The following is a 14,398-nucleotide window of genomic DNA, read 5'->3' on the forward strand; positions in this document are numbered from 1 at the left end:
ACTACATTTATTCTCTTTCCCTAAGTGGACATCATACCAAATTTTTTTTTTTCCTTTTCTTTTTTGCCTTTTTTATTATTTGAAGTAAAACACACAGAACTCAACCGTTTTTAGAGACAAGCAAAATTCTCTACGTGGGAAAACTTGAGATTTTGTTTCCTAAGCAGAAGTGGGGAGAAGGGCGGGACTCAGAGGGTCCCAGTCTTCTGGTGGGTTTGAAGCCTGAGAATAGTCAGCCCAAGTGAGATCTCTGCTGCCATCCTCACTTTTGGAGATAAAGGGGGTGGGGACAAGAATGGGGCCTGGAGTAAGCACCCTGACACGTCTGCTCTCTTCCTGGGAGCTGTGTCTAGAAAACAGATTTTGGAGAGGACCCTGACTCCCAAGGCAGAGACAGCCCCAGCAGGGGAGCAAAGGGAGAGAAGCTCCAGGGGAAGGAGGGGCCGCCGAATGCCGTGTGGACCCTCCCACATTCTATCCTGCAAAGGCGGAGGGGTGGGAGGCCTCTCCTCTCTCCGCAAAAAACGAGGAGGATCTTTGCCAAGCTTGGCAGGACACCCCACCCACACACCCGAGCCCTTTCTAAAAATGTGTCCGGGGAATAAAGGTGTAGGTTAATTTAACAGCCCTCATGGAAAGTTCCTCTAATATTTTGGAAGCTGTTAGTCATCTTGTTCTGAGAGGCAGGGAGGTCTCACTCCCGATGCCTGCAGGCCCCATTTGGGATTGGCATTTATTTCATTATTCACAGCCTCTCCCCATTGCACCCCAATCCTATTCAGGAGCTCTCTAGATCCTCGTTTTTCTCCTGGAGGGCTCTGGTCACTGCAAACTTATTTTTAGCTCTCTTTACCTTCCCGCATTAGGATGGAAGAACTCATCATTACACAATTGGGGGAGGGGAGTTAAAACTTTGCCCATCCCGATTTTTTGCCTGAAAGAGAATTTCACTCAACATTAGCCAAGCCAATCTGGCTAACGGTTAAATCATAAAAGATCCAGGATGAATCTGTGACTCTCTGTTCTCCTCCGATCAGTATCGATAAGCCCAGCTTCCCGCTTTGAGGACTGGTGAAGGCTAGACTCTCCTCGCCTCTGCTGGGCTCCTTGCTCTTGTTTTCTCTCTTGCACAAACACCACTGCCACCTCTGCGCCTCAAGTCCTGCTGTCCCGGCAGCCCTGTCCCCAGGGTGGACAAACAACCGTGGCTCTCCTTTCCAACTGCACCCAGCGGCAACTCAGGTTTTGCCCTTTATTTTGTATTAATTATTTAAAAATTATTATAAATCCATTTTTATTATGTTAAGCTATTAGATTAAAAAGTAATTCTTGCACATGATTTTTAAAATGCAAAGCATTCCAAGGAATACATAGGAGAAAGTTAGTCTTCCTTCCAACGGCATACTCTCAGCCTCCAGAGGCAACCGTGTGTCCTTTCAGTCTTTATACCTATTGGTCTCTGTCACACCCGCAGAATCAAGCACGGCTATGGGACCTGACCCATCTGCCAATTCCCCATCTCCCATCATTTTCCTCCTTGCTTGCTCAACACCGACCACGCTGGTCTCCACATGGTCCTTCAAGCAAGCTCGGCATGTCCTCCACCAGGGCCTTTGCACCTGCTGGTTCTTCTTGGCACCCTCTTCCCCCAGATACTTGCACAACTTTTTCCCTTGTTTCATCCTTGTCTCTGTTCAAATATTACCTCACAGAGAGAGGCCTCTGATTATCCTACTAAAAATAGCAGTTTCCATCTTCTTCCCTGTACCCTGCATTAATTTTCTTCATGGTACTTATCAACAGTTCTCATTATAGAGCTGTGCTTTAAATTTGTTTATTATCTATCTCCTTCATTAAAATGTAAGTTTCATGAGAGCAAGGATTTTATCTGGCTTGCTCACATCAAATCTCCAGCACCTAAAATGGTGCCTGCCAGGTCTACATAGTAGGTGCTTGAACTAAGAGAAAATAGACATTAGTCTCTGCCCCTACTTCCTGGCACAACAGGGCTCCCGAAACCCTTGTAATTTCCTGGGTCATAGAAGTGTCTTTGTTCTAATGAAGCAACTCAGGGTGGGCTCCTGGAAGAAGGCTGGTCCCCAGAAAGACCAAGTCATGATTGTTGTTAGTGCTGTGGAGTCGACCGTGACTCCTCGCAGCCGCTGCAGTGTGACAGACGGGCGGTGTGGTCCCCTGACCAGGAAACAAACCCAGGCCATGGCGGAGACAGCACCGAATCTTAACCACTAGACCACCAGGGCTGGTGAAGTCCTAACTAGAAGCCTGGAATTTTCAGCCCCATCCCCATTCTATTGAGAAAGGAGGAGGGCTGGAAATGGATTTGATGATTGATCATGCCTACATGATGAAGCCTCCATAGAAATCCCAAAAGGATGGGGTTCAGACAGCTTCCAGGTGGATGAACACATCCACACTGGGAGGGTGACAAACTCCAACTCCACGGGGACGAAGCTCCTGCGCTTAGGACCCTCCCAGACTTCGCCCTATCTGGCTATCTGGTATCTCTTCATGTGGCCGTTAACTTGTAAGTCTAAGTAAGTGTTTCCCTGAGCTCTGTGAGCCGCTCAAGGAAATTAATTGAACCCAAAGGAGTAGGAGGTCATGGGAACCTCTGATGTGTAGCCAACTGGGACAGAAGTTGTGGGTAACCTGGGCATCTACTGCTTGCGATCAGCCTCTGAAGTGGGGTGGGGAGCATTCCCATGGGATTGAGCCCTTAACCTGTTCCATATGATGCTATCTCCAGGTAGAGGGTGTCGGAATTGAGTTAAATTCCAGGACACCCAGTTGTCATTGCAGAGAATTGCTTGATGTGGGAAAAACCCCCCACATCTGGTGTCAGACGTGTGTTGAGTATGGTCCTCTGTGTGAGTAACAAGGGAGACAACAATGGAGGGAAAGGCTGAATTTTCCTAACACAGTGCCCAATAGACGTTTGTTGAATGAAGTGAGTAAGTGAATGAGTCCATGTTTTGCTTTCTGCTTGAAAAGGCCAAGCAGCCACATGCTGGCCACACGTCCAGGACAGTACCACTGGAGCATTCCCCCATTGTGGGCAACAACAGCATCACTGTGGCAACTCCCTTCATCCCTGGGCTCCTCACAGCGTCACCAATCATCCTGGTTTGCCTGAGACTGACGGGTTTCCCAGGACACAGGCCTTTCGGTGTTAAAACTGAGGGATTATCTGGCAAACCAGGACAGTCGGCCGCTGCCCCTCTTTGCAGTCATCTTGAGCTCCCAGCCAGCCTGTTGCCATTCACTAGCAATCCACCCCAAGTGACATTTCACATGATGTGGTGGGTCAACAAACCTGTCAGCAGACCTTTACTAGGTAACAGTCACACATTTTCCAGCAGCTGGAGAGCAGGGAAAGGTAACATGATAATGAATAAAATAAGCACAGTTCCTGTCCTCAGGAAGCTTATCATTTAATGAGGGAGACTGATACACAAAGAAATTATTTCAATATAAAATTTAATACCTCTCTGAACTGCCTTCTCTAAAAATCCCATATCAGCAACTTTTCTCTATCTTGGGTGTAACAGTTTTAGCTGAATCCATCTGACCAAAATGGAATCTTTCCTAAAATGAATTTTTCGGCCAAAAATAAAATATACTATAGTAGGTTGAATAATTGCTCCCAAAGATATCAGGTCCCAATCCCAGGCACCTGTAAATGTCACCTTATTTGGAAAAACAGTCTTTGCAGATGTGATTAAATTAAGGGCTTTGAGATGAGGAGATTATCCTGGATGATCCCAGGGAGCCTTAAATGTGGTCACAGGTTTCCTTAAACGAGGGAGCAGAGGGACATTTGACACAGACAGAAGAGGAGAAGGCAATGTGACCCCAGAGGCGGAGATGGGAGGGATGCGGCCACAAGCCAAGGAACGCCCACAGTCACCAGAAGCTGGAAGAGGTAAGAAACAGCCTCTCCCCTACAGCCTCTGGAAGGAGCACGGCCCTGCTGAAACTTGATTTCAGCCCAGTGAAAGTGATTTCAGACTTCAGGACTCTAGAACCGCGAGAGAATAAATTTCTGTTGTTTAAGCTACCAAGTTTGTAGTAATTTGCTACAGCAGCCACGTGAAACTATTGCATGTACTCGAAATTAAAATATGAAATCTTAGGGCCGGCCTGGTGGTGCAGTGGTTAAGTGCGCACGTTCCGCTTCAGCAGCCCGAGGTTTGCCGGTTCGGATCCTGGGTGAGGACACGGCACCACTTGGCACGCCATGCTGTGGTAGGCGTCCCACATATAAAGGAGAGGAAGATGGGCACGGATGTCAGCTCAGGGCCAGTCTTCCTCAGCAAAAAGAGGAGGATTGGCAGCAGTTAGCTCAGGGCTAATCTTCCTCAAAAAAAAAAGAATGAAATCTGAAGGAAATAAATATCACCTGCTATCCCACCACCCAGCCACAACCACTATTAACCTCCTCACACGTGAGGGATGAAAGAAGCCATCTGCCCAGGCTTCCCAGTGCCACATATGCACACCGGCAGCATTTCCTATGTGGCTGCATATACTTTTTTCCATTTAACTTTATATTGTGGCTAGTAAATACTCTTCAGAAATGTGACTCTTCATGGCTACACAGGATTGAAAACAACAGATTTGTCATTTATTTAACCCACTCCTTGTTAGACACATAGATACTCCTAAAATTTTGATGTTAATGATAACATTGCAATGCAATACTTGTAAATCAATCATTTGTGTGCACATTTGATTATTATCTAAGCATGAAATCTTAAGAAGAGAGAAACTGTGTTAAAGAATATGAGCATTTAGGACTCTTGATAGTAATTTCAAATGACCCTGGATGTCCAGCCAATTTATACTTCCAACAGAAAACTATGGAAGAGCCAGTCTCACCATAAGCTCATCAGCATGAAATAGTAACATTAAAAAATTGCTTCTTTAATATGGAAATATATTATTCTAATACATTTATAATTTTTAAATAATTATATTTCTCCTGTGAAATGTCTATTGAAGTTCTTTGTTCATTTGTTTCGCAGAGTGTTGTGTGTTTTTGTTCTTTTATTGATAGGTAGGAGTTCTAAATAATTAAAGAGTATTAATCGCCTGTCATCTTTATTGTTAATGTTTTCTGTAGTTGGTCATTTGCCTTTTAATTTTGTTAATTTTTTTTTTGTGCCTGAGGAAGAGTGGCCCTAAGCTAACATCTGTTGCCAATCTTCTTTTTTTGCCTGAGGAAGATTGTCACTGAGGTCACATCTGTGCCAGTCTTCCTCTATTTTATGTGGAATGCTGCCACAGTGTGCCTTGATGAGCAGTGCTAGGTCTGTGCCCGGGATCCAAACCTGTGAACCCCAGGCCGCTGAAGAGGAGCATGAGAACTTAACCAACAGGCTACCGGGCCAGCCCGTTAATGTATTTTTTCATATAGAAAAAACAATTTATATGTAGTTCAGTTTGTTAAATTTGTCTTTGGTGATTTTCTTTCCTTTGCTTTTATTGTCAGAAAGCCATTCTCCATCCTGAAATCCGCTGGATGGTAAGGATGTAACTTGACTCTCTCCCACCTCCCAATAATTAGCCACTTTTCCTAACACTGTTTATTGACTTGTTCCTCCCCTAGTTTGGCATGTGCTCTTTATCTGATATTACTTTATTTAATACCTGAGCCTATTAAAGAGCTGTTAACTCTATTTGAAAATAGTGTGGTAGTTCTGAGACAGAATTTTAATTCTTTACTTCTATTTACTGGCTGTACAACCCCAGGCAAGAGTCTCTCTGAGCCTCGACTTACTCATCTGTAAGAAAAACAATAAAACCTACTAGGCTTATTTTGAGTATTAAATGAAATAATATTTGTAAGAAGTTTACCATGTAGTAAGCACTCAATAAATGACAGCTATTACCATTATTAATCTTATTCCAATAATATTTGGCTAACTCTGCTATTATTCCATTGAGATAGTATTTTACTTCAGCTGTGCAGGTGGGTTTAAATAATCACTATAAGAATGTGTGACATTGTAACAGAGCGGTTTCCATGTCCCTGAGGAAGGTTTGCTTATATTATCATAATTCATTATTGTGATCAAAGAAATCTGTTCAAGGATAAATTCTCCATCATAGTTAACTTCATGAGGTCTACCTATGTACAAGTCAGTTGTTACAACAAAACATTCTTATTTTATTTATTAGTGTTAATAAACTGTGTGTGAACACAATGTTAGCTTTCCTTGCAATTTGATGACAAGTTGACAGTAATATCCCTTTGGTAGTTCTCTGTTGCTGTGGGAGAACAGAATGACCAGCAAAGTCAGATATCAGGAGAGGGGAGAGATAAATAGGGGTTTTGTTCTGAGACTCTAAACAAGATCTATGAAGAAACTATATTTCTCAAGTTTCTAGATAAGAATTCCTATCTACCCCTAATAGACTGAAATTTAGTTAAAATAAATTACACTCATTCAATTCTTTACTGTGATGATATTCTATTCTACCATATTCAAAGATGATACTACTGTATTCACAAGAGGATTACAACTACACAGAAAACAAACACTACAGTCTGATGCACAGATTAAACAAGAAGATATATTTTTGGTTGATTCAAATTGGCAAATAATTTAACCAATTGAAAATACCCAGTGTTGGTGAGGCTGCAGGGAAAAGAGAATTCTTGTCTCTCTGGAGGACAATTTGGCAATATGTAACAAAATTTTAAAGAACTCTTTACTCAGTAAATCGACTTCTGTAATTTTTTTCCTAAGGATATAAACAGACAAAAGTATAAAGATACATGTCCACAAATGTTTATTACAATGTTGTTTATGAAAAGCAAGTGTTGAGAAACAAAAAGTCTAAAAGTGCATCAGTAGGACACTGGCTTCAGAAACTATGGCACCTATGCGAGAATATTCTGTAAACACAGCGTCTCTCTCTATTTTTCAACATGGAAAAATGGTCACTTTGTTGAATTAAAAATGTACCAAAACAGTAACAAAAAGGATTGGAGGGTGAAAGTGGGGAGAAAGAAAGATTGAGGGAGAGTTTGAGAAAGAAAGAGAGGCAGAATTCTGGAAGGATGTCTCCTAAAACGTTAATAGCAAATATGCTGGGGTGTGAAATTTCAGGTGAACGTATATTTTCTCCATTATACTTTTCTGTATTGCTTTAGCTTTTGAAATAAAATTTTATCGTTATTTGGAAACACAAAATGCAACAAAAACACTATGCAAAGAATAAAAGACCAGAGGAAATACCCACATGTTAACTGTAGTTGTCTTTGGTCTTTAAGAGGAGAGACCAAGGGTTTCTTTCTACTTTCCTCCATTTTCCAAATTGTCTTTTATTGAGTCTGATTACCTTTAAAATGAGGAAATACTCATATATGGTGATAGTGATTACAATCTGGCAGGCCAACGTGAGGCCTTTCCTCCTGGTTCCTGGGAAAGATGCCTCTGTGGTTCCACGGCCAGAGGCTGCCATTATTTATGACTTAACCTCTCGGAGTGGAGACTCATCTGCCCGCTGCTGTCTATCTCAAGGGGAGGGGTCCCCTAACCACTGACACCTCCACGTCAGCTGGTATATGTTGGCTTCTCTTGTGGGCAACATTTATGCCTAAATTTTGGCCTAATTTTTTCATTAAAAATTAATGTATTTTTAGTGAGTAAGATTTTGTAAGTTAAAGTATGAAGAAGCAGGGAAAATTATCTATAATCACATCATTGAAATAAATGGCTGTTAGTCTTTTGAATGTCTTTCTTTTTAATCATGTCTTACACAATTGTGTATCAGTTTTTTCCAGTTATCATTATGAGTGTTTCCCTGTTTCACTGAAAACTCTTAAGTATATTTTTAATGGCCAAGTCCAATTTTTTTTTTAAGGAAGATTTAGCCTTGAGCTAACATCTACTGCCAATCCTCCTCTTTTTGCTGAGGAAGATTGACCCTGAGCTGACATCTGTGCCCATCTTCCTCTACTTTATATGTGGGATGCTGCCACAGCATGGCTTGATAAGTGATGTGTAGGTCTGAGCCCGGGATCCAAACTGGCAAACTCTGGGCCACCAAAGTGGAGCATGCGAACTTAACCTCTATGCTACCAGGCCAGCCCCAAACCTAATTCTTTCAAAGTAGCATTCACTTATCCCTATATCATTTCAAACTGAAGAACCTTTTATATGGTCAAAATAAGAGAAAGACTCCTTCCCATGGTTAGAGCCTAGATCTGGTCCCTACCAATAACTGCAACTCCGTCATGATCTTAACTTCAAAAATCCCCTCTGCCCACCCCACTCCAACACTCGGTTGACCTCCCTGGGGTGAATACTTCATGGATCTACTTTTTTACTATTGCTCGCCTGCCTTACACCCTCGTTTCCTTTCTTGTCCATATAAACTTCCACAGTCAATTATTTCTGTCACTTTTGCATACATCCTTATCTCCCTCATTCCTCTTTGGCTAGCTGAACCTCAACCTTGGTTAAACCCAACTCTCCACCTACTCTCCACCTCCACTCATGCAGCCAAATGTTCAAGCCCTATTGTGAATGCTATCTCTACAGACACCCTTAAAGCATTTATTCTCCTTCTACTTTTCCTATGGGTGCCTTATTTGGTGGCCATGCAGCTGCTATTTAGGTGTTTGGCTCTTGTTCATTAATCCTTCACCAACCCAACTCATTGGTCTATCCTGCACTCCCTCTTGGGTGTCTTTCCAAGATTCTTTTCTCTTCCCAGCTCTCTGACCTCTCTCTTAACTTCTGTTTTTCCTCTCTTCCTTCTCTGCCCACCCACCTCTTTCTCCAACCCCCAAAAGAAACACAGAAGGAATAGCCTGAGAAAAATGAACTAGCACTGGGTGTAGCATCTGGAGTCTCAAGTTCCTGTCTTGCTGTGTGAGCTGAAGCCAGTCACCTCACCTCTCTGGTTTTTAGTTTCCTCCCTATACAATGAGGCACCTTTGATTAAATAAAGATGGAGATGACTTAGCCCAGCTCTTAAAACAAACAAACATGATTCTGAAAACTTATGAAAGGAAAAGTTTAGCAAATGGTCCCACTCGTGTACTTTCCTCACCATACCATCCTACCTCCATCACCACGCTAAGATACTATCAACTCTCTGGAGTATTATCATTATTATTTTAGTACTGAAACTCTCCTTGGCCCGTCCAAGCATCCCACCCAGTACCCATCATGGAAATCCAAACACTCACCGTGAATTTCTCATAGAGCTCATAAGTCAGGAGGGGGTTGGGCAGCTCCCTGAAGTAGAGCTTGCAGAGGGAGCCCACACAGTGGATGTCCTGGAGGTACACTTCTCTTGTCAGATCTGGACATTGATCTGAGCCAAACTCTTGCCTGAAACAACACAGACAGAGACATAACAATCCCAGGAGTGTGTGTTGCACGTCAGCAGCTGCTTGGCTGCTCAGGGGTGAAAAGACCCTAAACCGCTGATCTGACTGTATTTTTAACAAAAAGATTCAAAAAGACCTTCTGCTCTAGGCACAAGGAAGCCACAGAAAGACTTCCACTTCAGGTCTGGATCTTCCCTGCAAAAGCAGCTGTGATTAGAAAGACATAACGTCTATTTACAAACGGATTTCTCACGGCATTGTGTGTGCAGTCTCGGTTATGAACAATGGGGAAATATGAAGACAGTTTGCCCAAAAAGCCTGTTGAGATTTCAGTTTTTCCAAAATATTGTTCTAAAGGAACTTCTCTTTCTTGGAGAGACTGAAACCAGGGTGAGTCAGACTGTTATCACTCATCTCCATATATTCATGTCAGCAGACTGGTTTCATCTGGAGAGTCAGACCCGAGGTTTGAGAACTTTACTATCTCTGATGCTGAATGGAAACTTCTAGGCTGCCCGATAGTGACTCCCACAGGATAGATGAGCCTTATAATATCTTCTTAAACAATCTATAGCGGAGTGTCTGGGAACACCATCAGATTCCAGGCCTCATTTCTAATTAAAAAACATTTCCTAACAAGGTTACATGAATACTCCTGCTTCAAATAATACATTCTAATGAGTTAAAAATCTGTTTTAAAAAAATGACAAATCTGAGTTTTCATATAGAAGAGAAGTTAGGCTTCCTGAGAGTATTCACTTGGTCAACCAAATAGCGACAAAGTCAACAGGACTGGCAGGGCCAGTATTTCAAAACAGCTCACTGCCCATTCGCTTTAGTCTGGTTCTGCACCTTTAATAAAGGGGAGGGAAACCCCTGAGGCTGTGAGAACCCCAAAGGAACTGAGTGGGGCCTTGAAAAGAAAACCACGCAATGGCCTCATAAATTCATAGGCATATGTTTTTTTTAAAAAGGCAGAACAAGAACAATCTAGAGCTTATTCATTTATTTAGCCCAAAATTTCCTTTGTCAAGGCTAAGGTCAGTCCTTAAATGAAAAAGAATTGGCCATGGCTCAAGTGTCCTTTCACGATTCCAGGTACTGTGTAGTATGTTTCAGAGCTAAGAGGAAACCATTAAAACGTATTTGCTGTTGAAACTCTAAAAACCAGTAAAATTAATGAAATTGTGTAAGCACATAGATCCGTTAAAATCTATGGCTGCAATAAACCAATTATTTTTTAACAGCCATCACTTCTCCAGGAGTAAAAAGGATGTTTTATTCTTTTGGTACAATTCCTTTCTTTTTTTTAAGGATTGGCCCTGAGCTAACATCTGTTGCCAATCTTCCTTTTTTTTGCTTCTCCCCAGTACATAGTTGTATATTCTAGTCTGGTTGTGCTATGTGGGACACCACCTTAGCGCTGCTTGATGAGCAGTGCTAGGTCCATGCCCGGGATCCAAACCTGCAAAACCCTGGGCTGCTAAAGCGGAGCATGTGAACTTAACCACTTGGCCACGGCGCCGGCCCCTCCTTTGGTATAATTTCATTACAATTGAGATTTGAGCAGCAGGGGCAGAAAACCAAATAGACGGAAAGGAGAAGACAAAAAAGGAATTACTTGCACAATCTGTTAAGTTTTACATATTAACAACAATAATGTTTTTATTGTTTTAAAAGTCTTCAGTTATAACTGAAGAACATATAATAAATATATAAAAATAACACGTAATAAAATATGTTCTTTTTGGTTTTAAAGAACAATATGCAGAATAGATAAAACTATGGTTTCAGTCATAGAACAGTATATGTATCTATATAACATATATACTCCATATCTACACTGTATACACTCCTTTATTTTATATATAGCATATATAAAACACACATACAAATATCTGTGTTTTGTGTGAAGGTTATTATCCTCTTAATTCAACATGATAGAAATTTCTTCCAAATGTTTAGGATAAATCCACAAAATTAGAAATAGTTCATCTATCAATAGTTTTTAAAATTCCAGCATCAGAGAAATGCACCATCATGCAGACTTCTGATTTTTCCACCAGATGAAATATCAAATGTTGGGTGTGCACCAAGGAAAAAAAACTCACACCCATCTCCACGGTCCAAACACTACTAACACGGATCTGACTGAGCTTTGGGTAGGCAAGTAAATGATAATAAATCGTGTTTTCCTAACTTGTAATTTAAATCATTTGAGTTAAATCAAACCCACCTAAGCAGGATAAACCTGGTGCAAGACAAAGAAACAGATGAAAAGCCCTCAGGAGCTTTTGTTGGAAAGAATGACATCAGACTAGGGAACTTCCTGATTAGAGTAAGAACAGTTAGGCATCTGAAAACATCAGCACTTGATCTTCAGCCCGGCCACCCCTCCCTCAGTCCCTGCTGGTTTTTAATACTCCCAACACCTGCGGACAGAGGTGTGGCCGGAGGAAAGATCATGGGAGAATTCTTTTGGGGGTGATTCTTTTCTTACCTTAGCCGTTGTATGTTCGAGGTAACTCCCGAAAGCCGATAAATTCCATCCACGATGCCGTGAGTCTCTATAAATTCTGCACAGCTCTTCAATACATATGGAACTATGTAAAGGAAAAGAAAAAACAATAAAGCATTAGATATAAATCTGACTGTCCTTTAAAGATACCCTTTTAAAAATCAAGGTAACTTCAAAGAAAAATAAGTATGGAACGCATATGAGTTACGAGTGGAAACAATTACTTGTAAATGCTAGATGATGTTCTTTTGTATTTAAAAAGTATATAGTTTTGTTAAAGTTTAGAAACTCATGTGTTTTCAGAGTTTTTTTAAAGAATTTTTAAAATATGCAAAAACAGATTTTGAAACCACCAGTGACCTTGGAAATCCCACAACTCAATCTCCTCATTTCACTGGTTCTCCAAATGTGGTTTCCTGATGACAGCATCAGCATCTCCTGGGAAGTTGTTGGGAATACAAATGCCCAGGCCCCGCTCCAGACCTACTGAATCAGAAATTCTGGAGGTAGGGCCGAGCAAGCTGTGTTTTAAAAAACCTTCTACGTGACTGTTGCTGCTAAAATTAGAGAACACTTGCCTCTTCTACACACGAAGACAGCAGGCGCAGGTAAACTTACCTGCCTCACTCGAGATTACTTGTTCCTTATGCAAAGTCATTAACACATGGGAAAATGCTTATGATATAGGTAGGTAAAAGAAAAACAAGACCCAAAATCAAATATATACTGTCAATTCAGCTATGTAAAAAAAAAAAAAAAAAAGGCAAAGAAAAAAAGACTGGAAAAAAATCTGCCAGAATTTTAAAGGTGATTTAAAGACTGTTAAAGTGTCTTTTAAAAGTGAGAAACACCTGCCTCTACCACCACCACCAAATGGGGCAAACCAGTCACCGATATAATGCACCATGTAAAGGGGAGCAAGACGGCCTCTTGGGTTCCTACTGCTCCGGAAGTTCAGTGCCTGGGGGACGAGTCTGGCTATGCTGTTCTCCCCTTAGGGCTAACCCTGGTCCACCCAGCCGACTCAGGGACCCAGAGTGACAGCCACAGGCCTTCTGGATGGCATGGAGAGAGTGGCAAGTTACATGCCACTTTAGTGCCTGGGCAGATCCAGCTGAGGTCCTTCGGTGAGAGCGCTGCTGTGAATGGTCGTTTGGTATGGAACCCGAGCCTCGGGCACTGAAGTCTTCAGGCGTGGATGTGGTGTGGGAACGCCATGAACTACTGCTTGGCTTAGCACTGTGCTCACTCCCCCAAAAGATACCCTATCCACTAATGCCTTAGATTAGACTAATGCCAATCCATTAATGCTTAATGCACATGCTTATGCCTACACACAGTTCCAAGCTGGACTGGACCTTTACCTGGGTAGACATCAGGTGTTCAGATTCAACATTCTCCCTGGATTCTCTATTATGATACTCTCTAAACAAATTCCCCTCCACCATTTCCTTTAGTTACTAACTGTAATTTTAGGCGGTCAACAAAATTCATCATGCTTAAAGCATCCCACCCATCTCTCAAAGGCCATGCACTCCCAGAGCCGTTTCCCTCCAAGACACATTCATGTTTGCCCTGTGCCTCATTACCGGAACTGGGAGCCTTCTCAGTTATCCTAAGTGAGAAGAGGGCAAGGAGTGGACTTGGATGGGAAATATTGAGGCCAGAGACCACAGAGGTGAAATCACGCCCTTTGAGTGAATACAGGGTGGGAGCAGGGTGTGGTGGAGGAGGGGCTGTGAGAGTGGGCAGGGGTCCAGAGCCTCTGCCTGGCTTCAATTGGAAGAGCTATACTTTGATCTGTTTTATAAAATCGTGTTCTTGGTGAGATTTTTGTCTCCCATCCTCATGCCTCTAAATAAATAAGTTACCAGCAAACAAATAGAGTCCTATCGCTTAAAATTCTTTTGTTTTGTTTTATAATCCCTGTTGCATGTTATAATGGTCAACTCTTTCCCCACCACACCAACCTCTTGTTCTGTAACCTGCCACAGTGGTCTATGGTTGAAAGTACAGGTTTGGACGCCAAACTGCCTTTGTAACCTTGGGCAAAATAAGTAATAATTCTGTTTCTCAGTTTCCACATCTGTAAAATGAGGATAACAGTGATATTAACCTCCTAGCTAGGACTGAAGTAATACCTGCAAGCATTTAGCACAGACCTGGCATATAATAGGCATTCTACAATGACAATCATTGCTTCTATTTGAAGCTTATCTATGATGTAAATTTATAATTTGTGAGACACAATCTTGGTGAAAACAGTTTGCCTCCTTCCATTCAATGGGCGGTGGGGGTAGAGTTGACCAACCTCTTACCAGTCAACACTCATCTCTACTATTCCAAATGGCTTTTGTGTCCTTCTTTGGTTAAATGTTTCTATTTGAAAGTAATTTTGCTAGCCTGAGGTCTCTTTTTTTATGCATTTAGGTGTCTCTTCATAACACAAAGGCAGCAGGATCCAAGAGTGTACGAATATCACTTAGCAGTCCTAGAGCTGTGCTTGGCCT

The 14,398-nt window shown here is 41.9% G+C and overlaps 1 protein-coding gene across 2 annotated transcripts in view; it reads right to left on the reverse strand.

The window, feature by feature from the left end:
• ARHGAP31 (Rho GTPase activating protein 31) overlaps positions 1-14,398 on the reverse strand; it is a 110,420-nt gene that overhangs the window by 36,751 nt on the left and 59,271 nt on the right. For both annotated transcript variants that reach the window (XM_001502618.6, XM_070243744.1), the window contains exons 2-3: positions 11,871-11,973; positions 9,227-9,371 (exon numbers count right to left, since the gene is read on the reverse strand). In XM_001502618.6, the coding sequence (XP_001502668.4) occupies positions 9,227-9,371; positions 11,871-11,973 (248 nt within the window). The remainder of the gene's footprint in view (positions 1-9,226; positions 9,372-11,870; positions 11,974-14,398) is intronic.

Source organism: Equus caballus, chromosome 19, assembly GCF_041296265.1.
Source record: "Equus caballus isolate H_3958 breed thoroughbred chromosome 19, TB-T2T, whole genome shotgun sequence".
Lineage (NCBI taxonomy): Eukaryota > Metazoa > Chordata > Mammalia > Perissodactyla > Equidae > Equus > Equus caballus.